The sequence below is a fragment of the Hemitrygon akajei genome, chromosome 8, assembly GCF_048418815.1.
Source record: "Hemitrygon akajei chromosome 8, sHemAka1.3, whole genome shotgun sequence".
In the NCBI taxonomy this organism is placed as follows: Eukaryota; Metazoa; Chordata; class Chondrichthyes; order Myliobatiformes; family Dasyatidae; genus Hemitrygon; species Hemitrygon akajei.
This window is the reverse complement of record NC_133131.1, coordinates 49,622,681-49,636,829: the sequence shown is the minus strand read 5'-3', so window position 1 is coordinate 49,636,829 and position 14,149 is coordinate 49,622,681. Positions and strand designations below refer to the sequence as shown.

The following is a 14,149-nucleotide window of genomic DNA, read 5'->3' as shown; positions in this document are numbered from 1 at the left end:
ATTCCTGTTTAAAAAAAGGATGTTATTTGTTTCACAAGAACGTTGGGTATTTTACTGGAAATACTACTCATATCCTCCAACCGTGGACCTTGGGGAATCGTGCTTCCTGCAACATAACTGAAGCGCTGGCTGAATTTGGGAAGAATTCGCTCGCCGTCAGCTCTGTTGAAGGCAGCACTTGTGCAGATACACTTGTTCCATCTTTGTCCCTGCCAGAACACTCAATGATTTGGAAAATGGAATTGATGGTTTTGTGGCCAAGTTTGCGGATGATATGAAGATAGGTGAAGGTGCGTGTAGCTTTGAAGAAGCAAAGCGGCTACAGAAAGACTTAGATAGATTGGAAGAATGGGCAAAGAAGTGGCAATGTTGGGAAGTGTATGTTCAAATACAGTTTAGTAGAAGAAATAAAAGTGTAGATTATTTTCTAAATGGAGAGAAAATTCCAGAATCTGAGGTGCAAAGGTACTTGGGAGCCCTTGTGCAGGATCCTGTAAAGGTTAATTGCAGATTGAGTTGGTGTTGAGGAAGGCAAGTGTGATGTTAGCATTTATTTCAGGAGGTATAGAATATGAAGGATGTAATATTGAGGCTTTATAAAGTACTGGTGAGGCCTCACTTGGGAGTATTGTGAGCAGTTTTGGGCCCCATATCTAAGAAAGGATGTGCTAACATTGGAGAGGGTTCAAAGGAGGTTCTTGAAAATGATTCCAGGTTTGAAAGGCTTGCCATATGAGAATGATTGATGACTTTGGGCCTCTACTCAGTAGAGTTCAGAAGAATGAGGGTTGACCTCATTGTAACCTATCAAATGTTGACAGGCTTCCATAGAGTGGAGAGGATGTTTCCAACGATGAAGGAGTCGAAGACCAGGGGACGCAGACTCATAATAGAGGGATGTCCTTTTTGAACAGAGGAGGAATTTCTTTCGCCAGAGGGTGGGAGAATTTGTAGAGTTCATTGCCGCAGGCATCTGTGGAGGCTAAGTCTTTAGGTATATTTAAGGCAGAGGTTGATAGATTTTTTATTAGTCAGGGCATGAAGTGATACGGGGAGAAGGCAGGAGATTGGGATGGAGGGAAACTGGATCAGCCAAGATGAAATGGTGGAGTGGACTCAACAGGCTAAATGGTCTACCTCTGCTCCTATACCTTGTGGTCTTAATACTCCACAGGTTGGCTGGTGGGATTGGACAGTTACCTAATCTCTTGTTTCCCAGCAGTTTGACCAGCACATCGAGTTCCCTTATGGCAAGTGCAACAATTGAATCATTCCCAAGGGCTGCAGTGAATGACATTAACAAGCCAGATCTTGTCAATCACACAGTTGAGACCAACGGTGCAGAGTGTAGGTCACTGCCACCTATAAATAAATCATTGCAGTATTGGAACACAAAACTAAATTGAGAATTGATGCACTTGTCAAGGAACCTGCAGGGGCTTTTGGCTGTAGCCTGTTTTAATTAAATCGTTCAGGTGAGCAATCCCACATATCCATGGGAAGTGCGTTATGCTGTGACGCACACACTACCCCGTGACGTTACTGAAGCATACAAAACTTTTGGAATGTAGTTGATGTTGTATTGTAATTGTTACTTAGAGGGGTCCTTGCCTTTTACCACAATAATGGTGTAAGAACCTCTACATCCATGGGGTAGGGCAAGCAGGGCCCATTCAGCAAGATCAATTCTCCTCATGTGCCTCAAATCCATGTTGTTGATCTCCATATCCCCCAATTCCTTGAATGTCCAAAATTCTCTCCATCTCACTCTTATCCTGATGACTGGGCATTCCTAGTAGAAATCCACAAAGATTTACACTGCCCACAAAAAGTAACGTATCCTCATCTCTATCCTAAAAGGCTGATCCACCATCCTGAGATTTTACCTCCTGGTTCTAGACTCTCCAGCATCCTCCCTGTCGAAATCTCGAACATCTTCGTACCCAGTCGTAGACCAGAACAGCACAATTCTGACCAGATCACCTAAAATCTCAGTGGCTCTCCACACTCTGAAATCTTCCCATTCGGCTTATGGAACGGGATCACTGGATCCTGTACTAGATCTTCCACTGTCAAATCATTGAAAGAACTCTCCAAGTAATTCCACTCCCCTGCTTTACAAAAAAAGCCCTATTTTTGTTCACTTCTCCAGCTCCCTTTAGAAGGTTATCATTAAATCCGCTTCCAGCATCCTTCCAGGTTGGAAACTACAGAACAACTGGCTGCCAAAAACCAACCCTCCCTATTGAGCCTTGTGTTCCTCAGCCAACGGTCCTAAATCTGTGCATATTGGTTGTCAGACTTGCTGCCAGTTCAGACAGTTCCTTCCTCATTATCAGAACACCTTCTTATTTTAATCCCCTGCAGTTAATCCTGGTTTCTGTTTGAAGGGGGCGGGGACTCAGTTTATTTAATCTCGTCATATGGCTTCAATCCCTCTTTCTGAAAGTAATTTCCATTAATCATATCTGTGTCTAATTTCAAGTGACCTCACAGATTCATAGAGCATGTATACAGGCCCTTTGGCCCATCCAGTCCATGGCAACCAAGGTGTCCATCCAGTTAGTCCAAGTTTGCTGTGTTCAGTCCATATCCCTTCAAGCACTGCCTCTTCATGTAATTATGCAAGCAATTCTTAAAAGATACATTTTTACCTACCTCAACCACTTCTGGCAGCTCATTCTGCACACTTGCCATCCACTATGCAGGTCCCTTTTATATTTTCCCGCTTACCCTAAACCTCCATACCCTAGTTTTCGATTCTCTTAAACTAGAGGAAAAGGCTGTTACCCATCCACTTCTATGTATCTCATAGTCGTCCCTCATTCTCCTACATTCCAAGGAATAGAGTCATAGTCTGGCCAACTTCTCCCCATAACTCAGGCCCTTTAGACCTCGCAACATCCTCATAAACCTAACTCAACGAGCTATCTCTCTATGAAGCTCCGTCGGGTTCTGGGTGTTGAGCAAGCTCACGGATTATTGTTGGGAGTTTCGGACATCTGCGGTGTCACAATGGGATGTTGCTCACGTTTCAATTATTTTTCAGTGTTAGCAAATCATCGCTGGCGCCATAGCAACAGCCAGACTTTATTCAGTGGTGTCTGCTGTTAATCTTGTTGCCTTCCTGTGCATCGTTCTGGAATGCCGGCGGGGTGTAAACAGGGGAAGGAAATCTCGGGAAAAGTTACAGAGTGCACTTCCTGTTTTCCACCAACACCACCGTCTCACTACACGTCAGGAGCAAGATGTGGCTGGGCACTCTGCTGATGTATTTAAAGGAACCATTCTTTATCGCGCTATTCCAGACCTCTCCCCCTTCAACTCTGTTCCAATTAAGCTCTGTGCAGATTAATGGATGGTTGATGGATCAAGGCTTTGTTACTTGGAAAATGCTCACGTACCATGGGCCACGTACACATTTCCTAGTCCAACACCCTAACTGTGAATTTAATGTCACGTAGCATTAGTTTTAGATGTCAGCAAATGGGATATGTAACATTGGAAGACCAGAGCCCATTAATGACAACGGATTTTCATTCGACCTCAGGATTACATATGGAGGGAAATGTAACAGTTGACGTTTTGGGCCAAAACCCTTCATCAGGACCCAAAATGTTGACTCTTTATTTCCCAGTGTTTTCTGTATGTTACTCAAAACTTCCAGCATTTGTAGAATCTCTCTTGTTTGTGATCTTTCCCATAGCTGCTGCCTGGCCTGCTGAGATCCTCCAGCAGTTTGTGTGTGTTGCTTGGCTTCCCAGCATCTGCAGATTTTCTCTTATGTCTGTGGATCTGTGGAATCTCTTGTGTCTCTGGACGAAATGCCACCTCTTTCTCTTCAGCCAAGCCCTGGTGTCCATTGAATTGTTGCTTTGTAACCACAGGGACAACAGCTTCATAGGGAATGGAAAGGATTAGTAGTTGAGGTATTGGACTGGAAGACTGGAGGCTGTACTGTACAGGATGGTTTGATACTGGGAAGTTCTCTGTGGGCCTAGTCATTGGAGCATTAAATTGACCTGCTTTAACTCTTCAGAGCAGGTGGCCAAATATTACTAGGAGATAGTATTAACCTTGCATGCAAGTTTATGTTTAAAAACCAGGGGACATGCTTCTCAAGTGAGGGAGGTAGGTTTTTACACAGAGAGTGATGGGTACCTGGGATACACTGTCTGTGCAGGTGGTGGAGGCAGATTTAAGAGAGGCTACACACACAAAATGCTGGTGGAATGCAGCAGGCCAGGCAGCATCTATACGAAGAAGCACTGTTGACATTTCGGGCCGAGACCCTTTAAGAGAGGCTGTTGGACAGACACATGAATATACAGGAAATGGTAGAATATGGATCATGTGCAGGCAGCAGGGATTTACTTTAATTCAGAATTGTGATGGATGGGTTGAAAGGACTAGTCCTGTGCTGAGCTGTTTTATGTAGAGCTCTGATGGCTGAAGTGTGCTTTGAATCCACAGCCATGTGCCTTTGTAATGTTAAAGATGTTGACAGCAGTACGTTGAGACAGCAACCCTGGGGAGCTCAGCCTGGATCATCAGCTGTAAGCAGAAGGCAGTTTATCAGTGTTATAATTGCATTTCCCATACAGCACAGCCTCTCCTGGAGCTCAAGGCTGGCTTAACTCCGCTTCCAGATTCTGGTTGAGTGACGTACTGTGGTAATGTACCCATGCTAATCCGACTGGGCAGCTGCTCAGAACCATGTCCACTTACATGCTGGGACCCGATTCAGGGTGGGTCTAGGGGAACCCCTTGTGACACCTTTCAATCTGTTGTCAATGGAATAAGTCTATTATCTCTGGGAATTATCATTCCCACTGAGCCTCTGAGATAATCCAGACATTTATCGAGCTTTAAAAAACTCAAATGGTTTACAGCCACACTGAAGTCTGAGGATTTCTTCATCCACTGCATCTTAACAAGCACCTGAGTGCTCACCCCCTGTCTGTCTGTCTCTCTCTCTCTCTCTCTCTCTCTCTCTCTCTCTCTCTCTCTCTCTCTCTCTCTCTCTCTCTCTCTCTCTCTCTCTCTCTCTCTCTCTCTCTCTCTCTCTCCCTCTCTCTCTCTCCCTCTCTCTCCCTCCCTCTCTCTCTCTCTCTCTCTCTCTCTCCCTCCCTCCCTCCTCTATCTATCTCTATCTATCCCGGCAGCATCCTCCCAACTGAATCACAATCAGTGCCATAAAGCTACACTTCCACTGATATTCTTTCTGTCTGCTCAGCTTCATTTCTGAAACTCAACCTACAAACCCCCCTTTTTGTTCGAGTGGCTACATACTTTCTAAACAGCTTCTCCTGAATGTAGTTCAGGAATTTTGTGTTCCCTATATCTTTAACTCGGTCTCCACACCATCCCCCATTAATGTATTCAAGCTGTTGGACTCCGGGTGGCACGGTAGTTTAGTGGTTAGCACAGTGCCAGTAACCCGGGTTCAGTTCCCACTGCTGTCTGGAAGGAGTTTGTATGTTCTCCCAGTGACCACGTGGGTTTCCTCCGGATGCTTCAGTTTCCTCCCACAGTCCAAAGACTTACTGGTTTGTAGGTAATTTAGTCAGAGGGTGGTAAATCTGTGGAATTTGTTGCCATGAGTGGCTGTGGAGGCCAACTCATAGGGTGTATTTAAAGTAAAGACAGGTTCTTGATTAGCCAGGGCATCAAAGGGCATGGGGTGAAAGCAGGGGAGTGGGGATGACTGGAAGAATTGGATCAGCACATGATTGAATGGCAGAGCAGATTTGATGGGCTGAATGGCCTATTTCTGCTCCTATACCGTATGGTCTAATTTGGTCATTGTAAATTGTCCAATGATTAGGCTGGGGTTAAATCGGGGGTTGCTGGGCAGCACAGCTTGAAGGGCAGAAGGGCCTACCCTGCATTGTTCCTCAATAATAAATAAAGTGCCCTTGAATGTGAATCACAAATCATTGGCATTTTATTCTGTCTGATGTAATAGGTAAAGATTTGATCCCTTTAAACCATAGAACACATACATATTCTTTCATACTATCGAGCCAGTTTCAGCAGTTTCAGACATAGATACCAGGAAACTCTTACAACAAAACAATTATTAAAAACAATCATTAACAATTGTGATAGACTTTATATTAAAATTGAAGTGATAAGTTCAATCTAATGGTAGACTCTTAAAGCCAAAAAAAAGGCCTGAGTTAGCTATAGTAACTATGTTATCAAATACAACACGAATAAGCAATGGCTAATTTTAATGCATTCGTACATGAGTTGCATATAATGTTTAAGGCAAAAGAACCAACAGGAAAAGAAGTTCATCTGTGGTAATCACTGGAAGTTAAAAATAACTTTAAACCAAAGGGAAAGGTTTGTTGCTAAAATAACAGTAGACCAAACGATTGGGAAAAACTTCTGAGACCCTGATAGGAGGATTCAGGTACCAAGGAAATGAGAAATCGAAAATGAGAGCAGTCTAGCCATAACAAAGAGAAAAAGCTTTTATAGACCGGAAAAATAAAAAGTGTTTCTGAAGTTACTGAGCCCCCTTACAAAATGAAACATTATATTGGAGAGTGAGGAAATGGGTGGAGTTGAGCCTTTTTTTAAATGGCGAGGGTTTGCTTAGTGTTATATTCACAGGGAACTGAGTGCATTGTTCATAAGTCCATGAAAGTTAAAATGCAGTTGAAGCAAGCAAGTGCCAGAATAGAGAAGTGTTCATCCGGTGAGACAGCCCCTGCTCTTGCAATATTGTGTCCAGGCCTGGGTCTCTCTAATTGATGGAGGGTGTGTTTGTGAAACAGGGAGTGCAGCAAGAGTTCACTGAGCTGCTGAGTTTCTCGTACGAGGAGACTTAGTAGAGTGGGACTACGTCTCCAAGGTTTAGAAGGATCTCATTCAAAGGTACAAGGCTCTTAAGGAGCTTGACAGGGCAGAAATAGAGTTAATGTTTCCTGTGTCCAGTGGTGGGGGAGATGTGTTCAAAACTAGAGGTCACAGCCTCAAAATAATGCGTCAACCATTCAGCATTTAGATGAGAAGAAACTTTTTCATACCTTTAACTCCCATTGAAGCAAGAATGAGACGTTCCTTCTCAATTTACCATTTGGCAGTGATGATCTTCATCCTGTGAGGATGGATAAAACATCAAGTCATAAAGTTACAAAGCAGAGAAACAGACGTTGCAGCCCAACTCATCCGTGCTGATCAAGATGCTGACCTAAGCTAGTACCGTGTGCCTGTATTTGGCCCATATGAGGATCAAGTAGGGAATTTGCTTCCAAGCTGGTGGCACGAACATTGATTTCTCCTTCTGGTAATTCTTTTCCTCTTTCTCCCCCTTCCTCTTCCCTCTGCGTCTATTCCCCCACTGGCCTCTTGGCTCTTTGTCTCACCTGTCTATCACCACCCCCTGCTGCCCATGGCCCTTTCTCCCATGGCCCACCTTCCTCTCTTATCAGATTCCTCCTTCTCCAGCCCTTCAAGTTTCCCACCCACCTGGCTTCACCTGTCATCTTCTGGCCTGTTCTCCGTCCCCCTCCTCCCACCTTTTTATTCTGGCATCTTCCCCCTCCCTTTCCAGTCCCAGTGAAGGGTCTCAGTCCAAAACATTGACTGTCTATTCCTGTTCACAGATGCTGCCTGACCTGCAGAGATCCTCCAGAATTCTGAGTGCGTTGCAAAGGATTTGCTTGCTACTTTGTCCTTAGAATGAAACCAGATTCCTATAAAAATGTGTGGGGATTGTGGCTGAAGATAGATAGATAGATAGATAGATACTTTATTCATCCCCATGGGGAAATTCAACTTTTTTTCCAATGTCCCATACACTTGTTGTAGCAGAACTAATTACATACAATACTTAACTCAGTAAAAAATATGATATGCATCTAAATCACTATCTCAAAAAGAATTAATAATAGCTTTTAAAAAGATCTTAAGTCCTGGTGGTTGAATTGTAAAGCCTAATGGCATTGGGGAGTATTGACCTCTTCATCCTGTCTGAGGAGCATTGCATCGATAGTAACCTGTCGCTGAAACTGCTTCTCTGTCTCTGGATGGTGCTATGTAGAGGATGTTCCGAGTTTTCCATAATTGACCATAGCCTACTCAGCGCCCTTCGCTCAGCTACCGATGTTAAACTCTCCAGTACTTTGCCCACGACAGAGCCCGCCTTCCTTACCAGCTTATTAAGACATGAGGCATCCCTCTTCTTAATGCTTCCTCCCCAACACGCCACCACAAAGAAGAGGGCGCTCTCCACAACTGACCTATAGAACATCTTCAGCATCTCACTACAGACATTGAATGACGCCAACCTTCTAAGGAAGTACAGTCGACTCTGTGCCTTCCTGCACAAGGCATCTGTGTTGGCAGTCCAGTCTAGCTTCTCGTCTAACTGTACTCCCAGATACTTGTAGGTCTTAACCTGCTCCACACATTCTCCATTAATGATCACTGGCTCCATATGAGGCCTAGATCTCCTAAAGTCCACCACCATCTCCTTGGTCTTGGTGATATTGAGACGCAGGTAGTTTGAGTTGCACCATATCACAAAATCCCGTATCAGTTTCCTATACTCCTCCTCCTGTCCATTCCTGACACACCCCACTATGGCCGTGTCATCAGCGAACTTCTGCACATGGCAGGACTCCGAGTTATATTGGAAGTCTGATGTGTACAGGGTGAACAGGACCGGAGAGAGTACGGTTCCCTGCGGCGCTCCTGTGCTGCTGCCGTGACGTGCTGTGACGTGCTGACCGTGTCAGACCTACAGTCTCCCAACCGCACATACTGAGGTCTATCTGTCAAGTAGTCCACTATCCAATCCACCATGTGAGAGTCTACTCCCATCTCCGTTAGTTTGTGCCTTAAGATCTTGGGCTGAAGAAACACCTTCTGTGGCAGGCTGCATGTCTGTGTGTCACTGGTATCTAAACACACATGCTTAAAGCACATTAAATATATCCACTGAAGTCGATCAATTGAATTTATAGATGGAAATCACAGGTTGAACATCACTGTCAGTGTTTTTTACAACAGCCTTGTAAAACACCGTAATTTTATGCATTGTTTCTTTTCTCTTCTTAAGCTTTCATCTGCAGTTTCATGGTGGCCACGCCAATCTTCGGTTTCCTAGGCGACCGCTTCAACAGGAAGTTCATCCTGAGTTGTGGGATATTCTTCTGGTCGGCAATCACCCTGTCCAGCTCCTTCATCACCAAGCCGGTATGTATCAGTATCTCTTTCACTGGTGGTTGAGTCCATCGTTGTTAAACCCACCAGCTCCTGGCTCATTGGACCTCGACGCTCAGAGTCAGCCTGTCATCCTGCTGCAGTATCTGTGACAGCTGACCACGAGGAGGGGAGAACTGTAACCAAAGTGGCTGATCCTGGACAGTACGTGCCTCTTCAGAGGGGCAGGTAGTGAGAGATCAGCAGCAGGGCTTTACTGCCTCTTCTCCTCTAAATGTGACTGCCGATGCTGGCCTCTCAGTCTAAACATTAGGAACAGGAGCAGGACAAGGCCATGTGATGCATTAAACCAGCTCTTCCACCTCAGCTCTTTTCCCTGTGCTTATCTCATTTATATCAGGAGCACTGTTATCAATGCTCCTTTCCATTTGTCCAACATTCACTTTGACCCTCTACCATCAGGCAGGAGGACAAGGACTGTTAGGATAGGAAACAGCTTCTTCCCCCAGGCTGTGAGAACATTGAACATAGAAATCTACAGAACATTACAGGCCCTTCGGCCCACAACGTTGTGCTGATGTAGCCTACTCTAGAAACTGCCTAGAATTACCCTGCAGCGCAGCCTTCTATTTTTCTAAGTTCCATGTACCTATCTAAGACTCTCTTAAAAGACCCTATTGTATCTGTTTCCACCACCATCTCCGGCAGTGCGTTCCACACACCCACTAGTCTTTGTGTGGAAAAACTTGCCCCTGACATCCCTTCGGAACCTATTTCCAAGCACCTTAAAACTATGCCCCCTCGTGTTAGCCATTTCAGCCTGGGTAAAAGCCTCTGGCTATCCACACAATCAATGCCCCTCATCATCTTAACTGAACTAAGGAGCAGGAAGACGACTGAACTCCCTGCCACCATCGAGGTCTCATCATGTATGAAGTGCCAGTAGTGTTTCCTTTTTAACTTGTGTCATAACTGCACCGTTTTATAAACCAATTTATTTCTGGTAATATCACTTTGTGTATTGTGTGTGAGTTATATGTATAGTGCTGTGCACCTCGGTAAACGTGAACTTGAACTCCATGTCTCGTGATAATATTGAAGAAACTCTATGTTTAATCGGGCAGGCAATATTCTATCAGGTAAATGTTGAATTTTCCAGTCTCAGATGGACTTTTCCTTCCCCTTCTGATCCACCCAGTTCTTCCCACACCCTCCCCGGCCCCCTATCATTTTGTTCTTGCCTGTCCCCACCCACTCCATCTGCCCAGCACCCACACACTCCTCCCACTGGGTCCTCTCCCCATCCCCCTTCATTACATGCTGCACCTTCATGTCCTATCAGATCCCAGTGTCTGCAGCCCCCGTTATCTTCACCTAACAGCTCCTGTCACTATATCCACTCTCCCCTCTTTCTATTGCCCTCCTCAACCCGTTACACCTCCTTGTCATCTCCCCTCTACCTTTTGGTACAGATGAAAGGTCTCAACCCGAGATATCAACTGTCCATTTCCTCCATAGATGCTGCCTGACTTACTGAGCTCCTCCAGCATCTGCAGTCTCTTGTTTCTCAATATCCTATAACATGACCACCATTTTTTGGCCAGAACTGGCTGCGTCCTCTGTAATTAACGTCGCGGCGACTCAAATTGAAACAAAAAATTTAAATAGAGCCTCAGTACCACAGACAGACGCAGCCAGTCAGTCCAATACCTAATTGTCAGATCTACCCGATTGTATTTAACATAGAACATAGAATAGTACACCACAGTATAGGCCCTTCGGCCCACTATGTTGTGCTGACCCTTAAACCCTGCCTCCCATATATCCCCCCACCTTAAATTCCTCCAATATACCTGTCTAGTAGTCTCTTAAATTCCACTAGTGTATCTGCCTCCACCACAGACCACTGGGCGTAGCATTGTGAAATATTTCCCCTGTTAGATCTTCAAAGGATAACTTTTCCCTGAGCTGGAAAAGCACTTCTCTCCGCATATATCCGAACTCATTTGCAATTGTGGTCAAATCAGTTCTCTTGCCCAACCCACAAACTGAACACAGAGGGATTGAACTGGTCAGCAGCCTTGTGTATCACTACGGAGTCTTGATATGGATGTGAGGTGCTCCAGTCTGAATGGAGAAAACTAATTACAGAGGAAGTATTAGGAGCAAATAAATAATTCATTGCGGGTGGGGATGTAGGCGAGGTTTTAATATATCAGATTCACAAATCCTTGTCTCCACTTTGATTTTCATTAAAGATTAGAATTCAGCAGTGAGGAAGGCTTTGAGCTTTGAAATTGTTTTCATATATCAAGCGAGGTCTTCCAGTATTTGAAGTGTATGCTGTGTTAAAATCTTGATGAGCTCCTCCTCCCTCTTTGAATATGACATGCCACCCAGAATGTCTGAATAAACAAAATATGCCTAATAACATCTTAGCACAGATAGGAGACTTGTATCCTCGGGGAGGGACGGCTGGAGTCAGTTTCCGATATGATTTGGTGCATTCCAGACATATCTGCTCACTGTGTGTGTCTTGGGGATGAGAGAGGTTTCAGTTCCATATACTGCTATTTTGAGACAGCTGATTAAATCTAGCCCTGAGTTCAAACAAGCCAATTAGAGCAGCAGTCTGTGTAGGTCTCTAAGTGAATTCCTGTAATGATCATGGTGAACATATCTCTCCCCCTCTCCACAACATTAACCACACCAATGGGCTAAGCCTTCTCCTTCTGTATAGTAATAATTGAGTAAGTGACTTCAGGCCCACCTGAGAGCTTCACGTTTTTGCCAAAGGCCATCATCTCAGATTGTGCCCCACCTGGCACTACGCTCTGAGTGGCACTGAATTCTGGTGCTCAGGCTTCTGAGACAGGACATTGGCTTATGGTTTGTGCTGGAGGCCAGGGTACCACCAGTGGAGTGGCCGGCTGCCCTGTATGAGGATATATTCTCAGGAGAAGGAGGGAACTGTACAGTTGGAAACCTGGGGAAATGAGTGTGTAAAGCATTCCAACCAGCCCAATCTTATAGACAGATAGTTCTGGTACTATATAAAAGAAAGCTTTTCTCCTTTCCTGAATTGTTCTTTCTTGTTGGTGCGTTGGGGATTGCCAGACTCCACCACTGAAAGGTTGGGGAAACCAGTGTCTAGGAAACTGTAGGTGTTTAGATAGCTCAATAGCTAAATTTGCTGTACATTTGAGACCCTCCCCAGTTATCTGGGAATCTACAGGTATTAAAGATTAATTCACCAATCACTGCTGCAAGAAACCCAGGAGGGAAAATCATGAGTATTAAAGCCCTTTAATCATTGGTTAAGGCCTATCCAATAGGATAGGTCTATTGTGTGGGCAGATGGTGTTTGACATGTCAGAGGACCAATGGAGGGAGCATATCAGTGAAGAACTGTGAAAATGGCACGTGTCTCTAAATGATTATCTCCAAACTTTAGTCCAGGATGTGGAATGTGAGCATGCTCTATCTGTGGGTGCTGGAGCAGAGAAAAAAATATTGCTTCTCATGAGGTGATGATTAAATTTAAACTGTTGTAGTGTAAGCTCTCTCTTATCTGAGCGGTTGTTTCCTTAACATTGTTATAATTTCAGAGTTAAATAAATAATAAACCAAGTTTTCTTTGGAATACTGCCAAACTTTGAATTTCCATTTTATTGCTGAAACTTCTCTACTGCTGATGGCAAATCAGCACATCATTTCTCCACGTGAGTTCAGACAAACCTCTGAATCTGAGCAGAAGTGTTTACTCATTTAAATCTTCCCCACTGATTCCAGTTGCTGCTCCTGGGGCAGCCCAGACCTTTAGTTAGTCTGTCCTCTGATGCACTGTCAGGTTAATAGCTAAAAGTATATCGGTGCAAATTAATTTGTCCTAAAAACTTGTATCCAACCAGGCGTTTCCAGTCTGGGGTCCACAAATCCCTTGCTTAATAGTATTGGTCCATGGCATAAAAAGCTTGGGAACGTCTGTATCCAACAGTAACAAACAAATCCTAGCTTGCTGAAGAAAAACACTTCTCTGCTCCCTGCTTCCAGTCTGTGAGTATTGTACATGTTAGTCCCAGCTATTCGACATTCTACACTCTGTGTTAGGTCTTGAGCGCTGGTCCATACTGGGCAAAAAAAAAGCAAGAAAAATGCTGGAGATACTTAGCAAATCAGACATTATCCGTGGAGAGAGGAAGATCTGACCACAGGAGAAGTTAACAATGATTGAAGATGCAGAGAAGGGAAAGGGGGTGAGGGGAACAGAAGGAGTGACTGTCAGAGTGTGAAGACTGAGAGGAATCGGGTGACAAACATTGTCACTGGCTGAGAGAGAGTGAAGTTGTGTTGAAAGCAGCTGTCCTGATTGGAGGAGGCGGTGACAGAGGAATATGAGTGAGAAGAGAGGAGAAGAATTATATTAATTCCCATCAAGATGGCGCCAGCGAACAATGATTCTTGGGCAATATCTTCCAGGTAGTCTAGGGAACCGCTTCTTTCACTTTTTCTATGTCTTCATTATATCTTGTATATGACAATAAGCCAATTCCAATTGTAGGGTATTTAATATTTCTGTAATATTTGAGTAATATTATAAATATATTGTTTGATTTAGCATTCTTTGTTGTTTGCATAATTCATTGCAGGTTTTATGTAAAAATACATGAATTGCATACGTCATTATGCCATGTCAAAAGTGCACGCCTCACCAAAGTAAGAATGTAGTAGGCACGTTATTCCTGGTTCTGTGTTTTTCTTTCGATTAGTTTTATGTTTTGGAGTTATAAAACATAATTGTGGTGATGAGAAAGTTTTAACCGAATCCGATAACTATTTAACTGCTAAAGGGTTTCAGGCATTTTCCTCTTCACATGAGGAGAGAGACTGTCGAGTTTTTTTTTAAAAAGGCAGAAAACAGATGTAATTTACAGATTCATAAACAGTGAGTACCAGGTGATAATAATAA

The 14,149-nt window shown here is 44.1% G+C and overlaps 1 protein-coding gene across 1 annotated transcript in view; it reads left to right on the top strand.

Annotated features, from left to right (window-relative positions):
* Window positions 1-14,149, top strand: part of spns2 (SPNS lysolipid transporter 2, sphingosine-1-phosphate) — a 109,016-nt gene that overhangs the window by 43,644 nt on the left and 51,223 nt on the right. The window contains exon 3 of the mRNA XM_073053820.1: window positions 9,077-9,213. Within this exon, the coding sequence (XP_072909921.1) occupies window positions 9,077-9,213 (137 nt within the window). The remainder of the gene's footprint in view (window positions 1-9,076; window positions 9,214-14,149) is intronic.